Here is a 14,849-nt window from a genome sequence, read left to right as displayed (position 1 = left end):
CCACTGTGAAGCATGGAGGAGGAGGAGTGATGGTGTGGGGGTGCTTTGCTGGTGACACTGTAAGTGATTCATTTAGAATTCAAGGCGCAATTAATCAGCATGTCTACCACAGTATTCTGCAGCGATACTCTATCCCATCAGGTTTGCACTTAGTGGGACAATCATTTGTTTTTCAACAGGACAGTGACCCAACACACCTCCAGGCTATGTAAGGGCTATTTGACCAACAATGAGAATGATGGAGTGCTACATCAGATGACCTGACCTCCACAATCACCTGACCTCAACCCAATTGAGATGGTTTGGGAAGAGTTGGACCGCAGAGTGAAGGAATAGCAACCAACAAGTGCTCAGCATATGTGGGAACTCCTTGAAGCCTGTTGTAAAATAATTCCAGGTGAAGCTGGTTGAGAGAATGCCAAGAGTGTGCAATGCTGTCATCAAGGGCTCAAGTGTGGCGCAGGGTTCTGAGGCACTGCATCTCAGTGCAAGAGGCATCACTACAGTCCCTGGGTCGAATCCAGGCTGTATCACACCTGGCTGTGATTGGGAGTCCAATAGGGCGGTGCACAATTGGTCCAGGTTTGGTCATTGTAAATAATAATTTGTTCTTAACTGACTTGCCCAGTTAAATAAATGTGCAAATTAAAAAAGGCAAAGGGTGGCTACTTTGAAGAATCTCAAATATATTTTGATTTGTTTAACACTTTTTTGCTTCCTATATAATTCAATGTGTTATTTCATAGTTTTGATGTCTTCTCTATTTTTGCACAATGTAGAAAATAGTTTAAAAAATACAGAAAAACCCTTGATTGAGTAGGTGTGTCCAAACTTTTGACTGGTACTGTAGGTAGTGAGTAAACTCACCACAATAAAAAAGTATTAGTATCATCAAGGAATTCACAGTTACAAGGACATGCTATGTTCAGGATTTTGTTTGATATAAATGACTCATTTCCCTGGTGTACAGTCTAAAAAACATTAACTTTCCAAAGGTCTGTCAACAGGGGGCTCTTGTCCACGCTAGTCTGAGCTGAGACCTTCTTTTTGGCTGGGAGTCTGGGACAGAGTGGTCACACAGCACATTGGCCAAACCTAACCACTCTCTCTCTCCCCTCTTCCCCTCCCTCTCCTTCCTCTCTCTCCTCCCCCACTTGCTTTCTCTCACCATTCTCTCCCTCCCTCTCCAGCTGCCTCAGACAAGGGAAGTCAGCCAACCAAGTCAGTGTAAATCAATAGCAAGCATAGAGGTAATTGTCTATCAAATGTCAAACGCCCACCAAGACACAGAACACAAAGAACAAGGCTGTCTTTGATATCAGAGTAGACAAAACCAAATAAAACTCTTAACTTTAAACTCTAACCAAACCTGCCACAAATCTAACTTAACCTGCCACAAATCCAAACACAAGACAAGGGTTTTGCAAAGAGCAGATTGCATGTAGTCATGAGAGTACATTGCCTATTGTATACTGTCCGACACCTATATGGAATCAACAAAGAGAACTAGAAGGATCACCCACCTTTGGTCCCAGAGGTCCAGGAAATCCCTGATCGCCTGCCAGCCCAGAATCACCCTGTCACAATAAAGCAGAAACATCCAGAAGTTAATCAGAAATGTTTACATCATAATAACAGTAACTTATTGTAGGATAATCTTATTGTAAGGTGGTTGTCTCATACTCTTTCTCCTTTAGATCCATCTTTCCCAGCAAGACCTGCTGCTCCACTGGTTCCCTGGAAGTGGTTTTAAAACAAAATCATCTAAAAAGTATATTATTGCTGTCTACTGTACGTGTCCAAATGTAGAGTTTGCTTGCAGACAAGCAGCAGAACAGATACTCGCCTCACCATTTAATGAAGCACCTCTGTGACAGACATGTCATGAGAGGTACAGAACAGGGGAAAAGCATCCGTATCACAACTCTTTAGGATCATCTCACCTTCTCCCCATCGGATCCTTTGTCACCGGATGTCCCCTGGCTACCGGGATCCCCCTGTAGAGAGAGGAGAGGAGGTTAGAGTGGCTTGACACCGGTGATGCGTAGGCGTAATAGTGTAACAACAGATGCAGACAGCGACGAGGTGCTGTGAGACAACATGGTCAGGTTCATTTCCTGAACAGGGATTAGTAGATTACTGTTAGAACATGTAGTACACAATAAACACATAAAAACAGACTTCGGGACAAAACAGAGAGTTATTCACGTAAAGAATGCACACACTGTACGTAAACAAGCAATGGCAAACAGCTAGAACAGATTCAACTTTTGAGCAATGGCGTTGGGGGCCAAACTATGTTAACAGCGGTCCAGTCTGGTTCTCGAAGACCAGCAGTGTTCTCCACGCAGAGGTCAGTTCATCCACACGGGGCAAACTCAACCCCGACCTCAATCTCAACGAATAATTGCTTTTAAAATGCTCTATAGCCTTTCAACATCCTAGTTTTGGTTTGGGCTCTGATGTCATTCTTTGCGCCAAGGAATCCCTCCAAAGAATTAGAAGAAACCAAAAAAACATATGAGTGTTTAATTACATAGTGCCCATAAGCCTTCAACCACCAGAGACTTCACTTCATAAACCAATGTACCCTTTCATTACTCTCAGAGCTTGTACCACTTTCAAAAGAGAGAAACAATTCAACAAAACGTCTTCATACAACCGCCTATAATGAAAATACATGTTACACAAAATACTTTAAATTGCTTTTGTACAATTGTCTAGTCTAGTCTGTTGAGTATACCAAACATTAGGAACACCTTCCTAATATTGAGGCACCCTCTCCTTTTGGCCCTCAGAACAGCCTCAGTTCATTGGGACATTCATTGGATGCTGGCCTATGTTGACTCCAATGCTTCCCACAGTTGTATCATGTTATCAAGTTGGTTGGATGTCCTTTGGGTGGTGGACCATTCTTGATACACATGGGAAACTGTTGAGCGTGAAAAATCCAGCAGCTTTGCAGGTCTTGACACAAACCTGTGTGCTTGGTACCTACTATCATGCCCTGTTTAAAGGCACTTAAATATTTTGTCTTGTCCATTCACCCTTTGATAGCACACATACACAATCCATGTCTCAATTGTCTCAGGGCTTAAACATCCTTCTTTAGCATGTCTCCTCCCCAGTGGTGGGAAGTACTTACTGTAAGTAAAAAATACTTTAATGTACTACTTAAGTAATTTTGGGGGGGTATCTGTACTTAACTACTTATATCTTTGACAACTTTTGCTTTTACTTCACTACATTCCTAAAGAAAATAATGTACTTTTTACTCCATACATTTAGCTGATACCCAAAAGTAATCATTACATTTTGAATGCTTAGCAGGACAGGAAAATGGTCCAATTCCCACACTTATCAAGAGAACATCCCTGCTCATCCCTACTGCCTCTGATCTGGTAGAAACACTAAACACAAATGCTTCACTTGTAAATTATGTCTGAGTGTTAGAGTTGGCCCCTGGCGATCCGCAAATAAATCAATAAAATTGTGCCGTCTGGTTTGCTTAATATAAGACATTTGAAATTATTTGTACTTTCACTTTTGATACTTCAGTATATTTAAAACCACATGCTTTTAGACTTTTACTAAATCAGTATTTACTGGGTGACTCACTTTTACTTGAGTCATTTTCTATTAAGGTTACTTTTATTCAAGTATGACAATTGAGTACTTTTTCCACCACTGCTCTTCCCTTTCATCGACACTGATTGAAGTGGATTTATTGAGTGACATCACTAAGGGATCATAGCTTTCACATGGATTCACCTGGTTAGACTATGTCATGGAAAGTGCAGGTGTTCTTAATGTTTTGTATGGTCAGTGTATTTTCTATAGTAGCAATCAGAGCATGAAAAGGGATGAATTCACTTTTACCACTTACAGTCAATGTGCCAGCATGTCCATTCTGACCCCGCCTGTCGGTGTACTAAGTTTTGCAGTCTGCTTAAAAAGTTGACACAAACGGAATTGCAAAAATCCTAGGGTAGAAACATGGATTTTCCAGAAATAGAATGAAATAGAATAGTCATGATATTTCTATGGGTGTAGCAGATAGAGATAGATTAATAGATAGTTCAGAAGCAGAAAACACCACGCGTTTGGTGGGTGTTCTTCTCCAACTCGCCCTGGAAATTCCACCACCACGCCATGTCTGCCACTGAATAAATTGCCAGGATTCAGGCATGCATCTTTTTTTAGCTAAGGGCGGCTGCTTGTGTTGTGAGTCGACATGGCTGGAATGTGATTCTATGACGTTCAGACTGTTAACCTGATCTTGGTGTCGGAACCTAATATTTCCAAGTCCTAACACTGTGGATATCAAAGCAGGAAGTTACACTGCCTACATATTGCCTACATGTTGAAATTACAGCACACTCGCTACAGGTCCAGCTGTCAAAACCATAACATAACTTTCATTGCATTTCAACCATAGATGCGAGAAGTGTGGCCTTGCTTTCCAGCCTACACTCTGGCCATCTTAAGGATCCTCCGCAGGACTAGTCCTGGATTCACATAGTATTTAAAATATTTCAAATACTTTGAGCACTTGATTGAGCCCTGCCTGGAGTGTCAGGTGGTTTTGGAACTACCCACCAGGCAAGCTCATTCAAGCACAGAAAAAGCATAAAAAAGGACACAAATCTTATTTGAACCCAGATTTAGTGTGGTCTGGACTGGCTGTATGCTACATGCCTGGCCTGGTCTGGGCTGAAGGGGAAATTATAACCTATAGCTTCCAGCTGGCAATGCCACGTAGGGCCGACCCAGTGTGTGTGTGTGTGTGTGTGTGTGTGTGTGTGTGTGTGTGTGTGTGTGTGTGTGTGTGTGTGTGTGTGTGTGTGTGTGTGTGTGTGTGTGTGTGTGTGTGTGTGTGTGTGTGTGTGTGTGTGTGTGTTTAACAGACCCAAAGTGTGTGTTTCTAACGGAGCGGGTGGGCATCTGCGTGGGCTTGTTCTCTGTGCTACACTTCCTCTGTGGCCAACAGTCCTGTAATTCTCACTATGACATGTAGGACCATTTTCCTACTCCTAAAGAATGGTATGTTATTCCTAAAAAAAATATTGCTTTTCTACACTGCTACTGCACTTTAGGAGATGTAATTCTGTCTTTGTTAAATGTGTGTGATAGATCCAACGAGACCGACATCTTTGGTTGTAGAGGGTTAGGATATGATGATGCCCATGCATTGTTATTGTCATTATTATTAGGACATGTGAGGAGTTTGACTGTCAAAACCATGACCTTACCTTCTCACCTCTGTCTCCCTTGACAGTTATTACTTTGCCCTGCAAATAATCAATCAACATGGATCAATTATTATCGAGGCTGGAGAAAGAAAGGACAGCAGAAAAGATAAAAGAGGTGCATGCCACTTAGGATAACAGAAACGTCTAAGTCTAATATCTATGTAGATGAACACATCATCTATCAGGAACTTTTTAATCATATACTTCACAGAATACAATAAAAAAAACTCAAATATGAGGTAAACAAGCTATGTGCTACTATGACAGTTTACTATATTTACTATCAAGTGCTTATCCTTCAAATGTGAGGCCCATACAGATCTGCTATCTTAATTCGATATTCTGTTGTCAGAGACATTTCCAGCTCAGCAGGAAATGCAAATTGTAGCGTATTCAACGTTTAAAATGGCCTATAAAGTTGGCCATTTCCAATTGATTTGACTTGATTTACCCGAACGAAAATGTGTATCAACCCCTACAAAATTCTCAATTAATTATAATCTACATAACAATTCACATTTCCTGTTGCTGCTGGATTACTTTCCTGCTGTGAGAAACAGGGTCAAATGAAGATAGCAGATCTTGTAAATGAGGCATTAGTATGTTTGACATTATCACAGTAATGTTTTCATACAGTTTCTCCTTTGGCTCCCTTGAGGCCAGTAGGTCCAGCTGCTCCCAGAGCACCAGTATCACCCTGTAAGAGTAGGCATGTGACATTGTGACAGAGCACAACAACGAGCCCAGAGAAATAGATCCAGGAAAATGGGGAATATTGTTGTATCACACACGATATATGGATTAAAGATGTGCGTTAGATGACCTTATCACCCTTGGGACCGGCAACCCCAGGTACACCGATCTCTCCCTGTGGGGAAGGAACGTTTATTGATCCATTATTTCATCAGGTGGTCACATTGAATATGAGATCTCTTTTGCATATCAGTAAAAGATTAATACATAAACAGACCTTTGGAAACCATCAAACAACATCTCCATAGTAAGTATAGAGGAGCTATGGCCTATGATGGAATTTTGACCTATGCATCTTACCCTCTCTCCAGCGGGACAGGAGCAGTTGACCGCCTGGGGTCCTCTCTGCTGCTCCACACCTGCAGGGGTGGGGGTGGGTATCTCTATGGGAGGGGCCTCCGTCACCACCTTCTTGGGGCACTGGAATTAAAAAACAGTGTTACCGTCTGAAGGTGAGCCAGGTAACTGTACAGGACAGCGAAAAGGCGAAAAAGGAAAGATGTCTCTCAGGAAGCAGTGAGGTATGATAGGCATTCTGTCCAGCAGAGTGGCCCAGGCCCACCACAGTGACAGATGATTGGCTGACTCACTGGAGTGGCCTACCACTGTAAGGTGAGTATGAGAACCATGGTAGACATGCCCTACCACAGAGACAGGTGCCCTGTCTGTCTGACTGTCTGACTCACCGGCCCGGTGGGCAAATCACAGCAGGTCTCCAGCTCAGCGTGTTTGGAATCACAGTAGATGATCATTCTCTGGAGGTCAAACTGCAGGGACAGAAAGTCACAAAGTTAGCTAAATGTACATTACAGTACAGTAAATTAACACAGAATCACAAGATGGACACTAGTCTAAAAGGACAATATGAACAGTACTTCCTTAAAGATGCACTATGCAGAAATCGCTCCGCCATTTTCTGGTTGCTAAAAATCTAACAGTTCTAATTTGAGTTTATGTGACAAAACAAGCAAGTACAGTATAGAGAATCATTGTACCATCTAAATTGCTGTAAAATATCTTTCCCATAAACAAAAATATTGTATTTTCAGCTGCTTGACGCAAAAACAAAACTCAAGAATGGGAAGCATAGAACAAATCTACTGCTTCTTAGACTTGCTTTCAATGAGAATGATCTATAACACAGATTTCGATGTTGGGTTGGGTTGCCCAAAAAGTTACATATTTCACCTTTAATCCACCATGTTGTTCCACCACTTGCTGTAGCATACTTCCAATCCCCTGACCTTCCCACTGCTCTTAACCTCAACCCTGATATTTGTAACACCCAGCCACTCACGTCAATGGGCACGCTGTCATACAGCCTCTTCCCGATCACAGTCTTCCCTTGGATATCGATGTCCTCCCTGTCCCCGATGGGCAGGGTCTGGATGAGTTTACAGTCCAGGTAGAGAGACACAGCCTTGGCCTCGACGCTCAGGGCGATCTTGTGCCAGTTCCTGTCGAACAGGTTGTCCACCTCCTCGTTCTTGAACACAGCTCTCACTGCGTCTTTGGTCAGCCCCACTGCATTGTATTCCACTGCCTTGTTCTCACCGTCTAGACGGATAGACACCTGGGTAGGAGCGACGGTGGAAGGATCAAGTGAATAAACATGAATATGTTAAGAATGAAAGGATTCTCTTATACGTGTGATAGGCGAATATAACATGTTCTATGCTATTAAATAAAATATAATTTTATTGGGCACATACACAGATTTAGCGTATGTTATTGTGGGTGCAGCAAAGTGCTTGTGTTCCTAGCTGTGCACTAGTATCTAACAATTCACAACAACACACATAAATCTAAAAGTAAAAGAATGGAATTAAGAATTATATAAATATTAGGATGAGCAATGTCAGAGTGGCATTGACTAAAATACAGTAGAATACAGTATATACACATGAAATGAGTAAAGCAGTATGTAAACATTATTAATGTGACTAGTGGTCCATTATTAAAGTGACAAGTGATTCCATGTCTATGTATACAGGGCAGCAGCCTCTAAGGTGCAGGGTTGAGTAACTGGGTGGTAGCCAGCTAGTGATGGCTATTTAATAGTCTGATGGCCTTGAGATAGAAGCTGTTTTTCAGTCGCTCGGTCCCAGCTTTGATGCACCTCATACTGCCTTCGTCTTCTGGATGATAGCAGGGTGAACAGGCAGTGGCTCGGGTGGTTGATGTCTTTATGATCTTTTTGACCTTCCTGTGACATCGGGTGCTGTCGGTGTCCTGGAGAGCAGGCAGTGTGCCCACAGTGTGCCCCCGGTGATGCATTGGGCAGACTCTGGAGGGCCCTGCGGTTGCGGGCGGTGCAATTGCCGTACCAAGTGGTCATACAGCCCAACAGGATGCTCTCAATTATGCATCTGTAAAAGATTGTGAGGGTCTTAAGCTGAATTTCTTCAGCCTCTTGAGGTTGAAGAGGCACTGTTGTTCCTTCTTCACCACACTGTCTGTGTGGGTGGACCATTTCAGACTTTCAGTGATGTGTACGCCGAGGAACTTTAAGCTTTTCACCGTCTCTACTGCGGTTCAGTCGATGTGGAATGGGGGAGTGCTCCTTCTGCTGTCTCCTGAAGTCCAAAATCAGCTCCTTCATTTTGTTGACGTAGAGTGAGAGGTTATGTTTCTGGCACCACTCCACCGGGGCCCTCACCTCCTCCCTGTAGGCTGTCTTGTCATTGTTGGTAATCAGGCATACGGTACTACTGTTGTGTTGTCGGCAAACTTGCTTATTGAGTTGGAGGCGTGCATGGCCATGCAGTCATGGGTGAACAGGGAGTACTGGAGAGGGCTGAGCATACACCCTTGTAGGGCCCCTGGGTTGAGGATCAGCGTAGTGGAGGTGTTGTTTCCTACCTTCACCACCTGGGGGCAGCCCGTCAGGAAGTCAAGGACCCAGTTACACAGGGCGGGGTTCAGACCCAGGGCTCCGAGATTAATGATGAACTTGGAGGGTACTATGGTGTTGAAGACTGAGCTATAGTCAATGAACAGCATTCTTACGTAGCTATTCCTCTTGTCCAGATGTGATAGGGCAGTGTGTAGTGTGACAGTGATTGCATCATTTGTGGATCTATTGGTGCGGTATATAAAAATTGAAGTAGGTCTAAGGTGTCAGGTAAGATAAAGGTGATATGATCCTTAAAAACTTCTTAGGGATCAAATCCCGTTAACGGGATCGATTTGACAACATCCGGTGAAATGTCAGAGTGCCAAATTCAAATTAAATTACTATAAATATAAAACTTTCATGAAATAACACATGCAATACACCAAATTAAAGCTACACTTGTTAATCCAGCCAATGTGTCAGATTTCAAAAAGGCTTTACGGCGAAAGCAAACCATGCGATTATCTGAGGACATGTAAGGTTTCACTTCAGCAGTAATAAATTCATGAACTTCTTTGAGGAAAAGATCATGATCATTAGAAAGCAAATTACAGACTCCTATTTAAATCTGCGTATTCCTCCAAAGCTCAGTTGTCCTGAGTCTGCACAACTCTGCCAGGAGACTAGGATCAAGAGAGACACTCAAGTGTTTTAGTACTATATCTCTTGACACAATGATGAAAATAATCATGGCCTCTAAACCTTCAAGCTGCATACTGGACCCTATTCCAACTAAACTACTGAAAGAGCTGCTTCCTGTGCTTGGCCCTCCTATGTTGAACATAATAAACGGCTCTCTATCCACATGATGTGTACCAAACTCACTAAAAGTGACAGTAATAAAGCCTCTCTTGAAAAAGCCAAACCTTGACCCAGAAAATATAAAAAACTATCGGCCTATATCGAATCTTCCATTCCTCTCAAAAAAATGTGAAAAAGCTGTTGCGCAGCACCTCACTGCCTTCCTGAAGACAAACAATGTATACGAAATGCTTCAGTCTGGTTTTAGACCCCATCATAGCACTGAGACTGCACTTAAGAAGGTGGTAAATTTCCTTTTAATGGCGTCAGACCGAGGTTCTGCATCTGTCCTCGTGCTCCTAGACTTTAGTGCTGCTTTTGATACCATCGATCACCACATTCTTTTGGAGAGATTGGAAACCCAAATTGGTCTACACGGACAAGTTCTGGCCTGGTTTAGATCTTATCTGTCAGAAAGATATCAGTTTGTCTCTGTGAATGGTTTGTCCTCTGACAAATCAACTGTAAATTTCAGTATTCCTCGAGGTTCCGTTTTAGGACCACTATTGTTTTCACTATATATTTTACCTCTTAGGGATGTCTTTCAAAAACATAATGTTAACTTTCATTGCTATGCAGATGACACACAGCTGCTTTTGTTACTTCTAGGTTAGACTACTGCAATGCTTTACTTTCCGGCTACCCGGAAAAAGCACAAAAATAAACTTCAAGTAAGTGCAAAATACGGCTGCTAGAATCCTGACTAGAATCCTGATAATCATATTACTCCAGTGCTAGCCTCCCTACACTGGCTTCCTGTTAAGGCAAGGGCTGAATTCAAGGTTTTACTGCTAACCTACAAAGCATTACATGGGCTTGCTCCTACCTATCTTTCCGATTTGGTCCTGCCGTACATACCTACACGTACACTACGGTCACAAGACGCAGGCCTCCTAATTGTCCCTAGAATTTCTAAGCAAACAGCTGCAGGCAGGGCTTTCTCCTATAGGGCTCCATTTTTATGGAATGGTCTGCCTACCCATGTGAGAGACGCAGACTCGGTCTCAACCTTTAAGTCTTTACTGAAGACTCATCTCTTCAGTGGGTCATATGATTGAGTGTAGTCTGGCCCAGGAGTGTGAAGGTGAACGGAAAAGCCCTGGAGCAACGAACCGCCCTTACTGTCTCTGCCTGGCCGGTTCCCCTCTCTCCACTGGGATTCTCTGCCTCTAATCCTATTACAGGGGCTGAGTCACTGGCTTACTGGTGCTCTTTCATGCCGTCACTTGAGTGGGTTGAGTTACTGACCTGATCTTCCTGTCTGGGCTGGCGTCCCCCCTTGGGTTGTGCCGTTGCGGAGATCTTTGTGGGCTATATTCGGTCTTGTCTCAGGATGGTAAGTTGGTGGTTGAAGGTACCCCTCTAGTGGTGTGGGGGCTGTGCTTTGGCAAAGTGGGTGGGGTTATATCCTTCCTGTTTGGCCCTGTCTGGGGGTATCATCGGATGGGGCCACAGTGTCTCCTGACCCCTCCTGTCTCAGCCTCCAGTATTTATGCTGTGGTAGTTTATGTGTCGGGGGGCTAGGGTCAGTTTGTTATATCTGGAGTACTTCTCCTGTCTTATCCGGTGTCCTGTGTGAATTTAAGTATGCTCTCTCTAATTCTCTCTTTCTCTCTTTCTTTCTCTCTCTCGGAGGACCTGAGCCCTAGGACCATGCCTCAGGACTACCTGGCATGATGACTCCTTGCTGTCCACAGTGCACCTGGCCGTGCTGCTGCTCCAGTTTCAACTATCTGCCTGCGGCTATGGAACCCTGACCTGTTCACCGGACGTGCTACCTGTCCCAGACCTGCTGTTTTCAACTCTCTAGAGACAGCAGGAGCAGTAGAGAAACTCTTAATGATCGGGTATGAAAAGCCAACTGACATTTACTCCTGAGGTGCTGACTTGCTGCACCCTCGACAACTACAGTGATTATTATTATTTTTTGACCATGCTGGTCATTTATGAACATTTGAACATCTTGGCCATGTTCTGTTGAACATCTTGGCCATGTTCTGTTGAACATCTTGGCCATGTTCTGTTCCACCCGGCACAGCCAGAAGAGGACTGGCCACCCCTCATAGCCTGGTTCCTCTCTAGGTTTCTTCCTAGGTTTTGGCCTTTCTAGAGAGTTTTTCCCAGCCACCGTGCTTCTACATCTGCATTGCTTGCTGTTTGGGGTTTTAGGCTGGGTTTCTGTACAGCACTTTGAGATATCAGCTGATGTAAGAAGGGCTATATGAATAAATTTGATTTGACAGCACCCCATCAAACATACACAGACAATCATAATTCAACCTGCCAGGCGCGACACGAAACTCAGAAATAAAGATATAATTCATGCCTTACCTTTGACGCGCGTCTTCTGTTGGCACTCTAATATGTCCCATAATCATCACAAATGGTCCTTTTGTTCGATTAATTAAGTCGTTATATATCCAAAATTTCCATTTATTTGGCGCGTTTGATCCAGAAAAACACTGGTTCCAACTCACGCAACATGACTACATAATATCTCATAAGTTACCTGTTATCTTTGTCCAAACATTTCAAACAACTTTCCTAATACAACTTTAGGTATTATTTTTATGTAAATAATCAATCAAATTTAAGACGGGATACTCTGTGTTCAATACCGGACAAAAACAATGTGTAGCGAGCTTTCAGGTCACGCGCCTCTAACAAACAGTACACTTCACTCTACCCTCTTTCTGAACAGGGCTACTTCTTCATTACACAAAGGAAAAACCTCAACCAATTTCTAAAGTCTGTTGACATCCAGTGCAAGCGATAGGAACTGCAAGCAAGTGCTTTAGAAATCCAGATCCCCATAGAAACCCCATAGAAAACAGAGTGACCACAATTTATTTTTTCCTGGATGGTTTGTCCTCGGGGTTCCACCTGCCAAATAAGTTATGTTATACTCACAGACATCATTCAAACAGTTTTAGAAACTTCAGAGTGTTTTCTATCCAAAATATATAATATGCATATCCTAGCTTCTGGGCATGAGTAGCAGGCAGTTTACTTTGGGCACGCTTTTCATCCGGATGTGAAAATACCACCCCCTAGCCTTAAGAAGTTTTTACTAGCCTCTCAGAGCACTTCAGGATGACAGAAGAGAGTGCTGCAGAGAGATAGTCATTTAGTTCAGTTACCCTTGGTTTTTTGGGTACAGGAACAATGGTAGACATCTTCAAGCAAGTGGGGACAGCAGATAGTCAAATCAAATCAAATCCCATTGTATTTGCCGCATGCGCTGAATACCAAAGGTGTAGAGCTTACAGTGAAATGCTTAATTACAAGCCCTTAACCAAAAATGCAGTTTTAAGAAAAAATTATAGTTAAGAAAGTATTTACTAAAAAATTGAAGTAAAACAATTCATTTAAAAAATTACAATTTAAAAAAATAAGAAAATTGAAGGGGAAAAAAGCAACAATAAAATAACAGTAACGAGGCTATATACAGGAGGTACCGGTACAGAGTCAATGTGCGGGGGAACAGGTTAGTCGAGGTATCGATAATAAAGTTGGCATGTGGCAACAGTGTAAAAATGGGAGGGGGGGGGGTCAATGCAAATAATCAGGGTAACCATTTGGTTAGCTGTTTAGGAGTCTTTTGACATGTGGGTAGTTGCTGTTAAGAAGCCTGGAACTAGACTTGGCAATCCGATGCCGCTTGCCGTGCGGTAGCAGAGAGAGAAGACTATGACTAGGGTGGCTGGAGTCTTAGGCAATGTTTAGGGCCTTTCTCTGACATCTCCTGGTATAGAAGTCCTGGATGGCAGGAAGCTTGGCCCCAGTGATGTACTGGGCCGTACGCACTACCCTCTGTAGAGCCTTGTGGTCGGAGGCCGAGCAGTTACAATACCAGGCAGTGATGTAACCAGTCAGGATGCTCTTGTTGGTGCAGCTGTAGGACTTTGAGGGTCTGAGGACATATGTCAAATCTTTTCAGTCTCCTGAGGGGAAATAGTTGTTGTCATGCCCTGTTCACAACTGTCTTGGTCTCTCAACCTGCTCCACTACAGCCCCGTCGATGAGAATGGGGGTATGTACATGTTGAGGGAGAGGTTGTTATCTTGGCACCACACAGCCAGGTCTTACGGTTACTGTGGGTCAGGAATTCCAGGATCCAGTTGCAGAGGAGGTGTTTAGTCCCAGGGTCCTTGGCTTGGTGAGGAGCTTTGAGGGCACTATGGTGTTGATGATGAGCTGTTGATGACATCATCGATGCATCTTGCACTTATTAATTAATGAAGGCAGTGACTAATGTAGTGTACTCCTCAATGCCAAGAATCCTGGAACATATTCCGGTATGTGCTAACAAAACAGTCCCGTAGTTTTTGCTTGTAAACAGAAATCAGGAGGATAGGGTTATAGTCAGATTTTCCAAATGGAGTGCGAGGGAGAGTTTTGTAAGCGTATCTGTGTGTGGAGTAAAGGCGGTCTAGAGTTTTAATTTCCTCTGGTTGTGCATGTAACATGCTGGTAGAAATGAGGTCAAAACAGATTTAAGTTTCCCTGCATTAAATTCCCCGGCGACTAGGAGCGCCGCCTCTGGATGAACATTTCCTTGTTTGCTTCTGGCCTTATACAGCTTGTTGAATGCGGTCTTAATGCCAGCATCGGTTTGTGGTGGTAAATAGACAGCTACAAAAAATATAGATGAAAACTCTCTTGGTAGATAGTGTGGTCTACAGCTTATCATAAAATACTCTACCACAGACGAACAAAACCTTGAGACTTCATTAATATTAGATTTCGTGCACCAGCTGTTATTGGCACAGACACAGACCGCCACCCCTTGACTTACCTGAGGCAGCTGTTTTATTTTACTGATTGACCGAAAACCCAGCCAGCTGTATGTAATCCATGTCATTGTTCAGCCACGACTCGGTGAAACACAAGATATCTACCCGTTGGTAGAATAGTCTTGATATGAGCTCATCCAGTTTATTTTCCAATGATTGCACGTTGGCTAATAGGACTGATGGTAGAGGTGGGTTACCCCCTCACCGTCGGATTCTTTCAAGGCACCCCGACCTACAACCCCAATATCTCTGTCTGTTCTTCATGCAAATGACGGGATTTGGGCCTTGTCCAGTGTCTGAAGTGAATCCTTCGCGTCAGAATCCATCGTTAAAGAAAAAATCGTCATCCTG

At 43.3% G+C, this 14,849-nt stretch overlaps 1 protein-coding gene across 3 annotated transcripts in view; it reads right to left on the bottom strand.

Moving 5' to 3' along the window:
• The window catches only part of col22a1 (collagen, type XXII, alpha 1), an 80,009-nt gene that overhangs the window by 39,305 nt on the left and 25,855 nt on the right, over positions 1-14,849 (bottom strand). For 2 of the 3 annotated variants that reach the window (XM_024441382.2, XM_024441383.2), the window contains 9 exons: positions 7,303-7,578; positions 6,692-6,772; positions 6,306-6,425; positions 6,076-6,120; positions 5,887-5,949; positions 5,253-5,291; positions 1,944-1,997; positions 1,684-1,737; positions 1,524-1,577 (listed from right to left, as the gene is read on the bottom strand). In XM_024441382.2, the coding sequence (XP_024297150.1) occupies positions 1,524-1,577; positions 1,684-1,737; positions 1,944-1,997; positions 5,253-5,291; positions 5,887-5,949; positions 6,076-6,120; positions 6,306-6,425; positions 6,692-6,772; positions 7,303-7,578 (786 nt within the window). The remainder of the gene's footprint in view (positions 1-1,523; positions 1,578-1,683; positions 1,738-1,943; positions 1,998-5,252; positions 5,292-5,886; positions 5,950-6,075; positions 6,121-6,305; positions 6,426-6,691; positions 6,773-7,302; positions 7,579-14,849) is intronic. The other variant, XM_024441384.2, reaches the window with a different exon arrangement.

The sequence above is a fragment of the Oncorhynchus tshawytscha genome, linkage group LG13, assembly GCF_018296145.1.
Source record: "Oncorhynchus tshawytscha isolate Ot180627B linkage group LG13, Otsh_v2.0, whole genome shotgun sequence".
Classification (NCBI taxonomy): Eukaryota; Metazoa; Chordata; class Actinopteri; order Salmoniformes; family Salmonidae; genus Oncorhynchus; species Oncorhynchus tshawytscha.
Note: the sequence above shows the minus strand (reverse complement) of the source record. Positions and strands in the feature narration are given on the sequence as shown.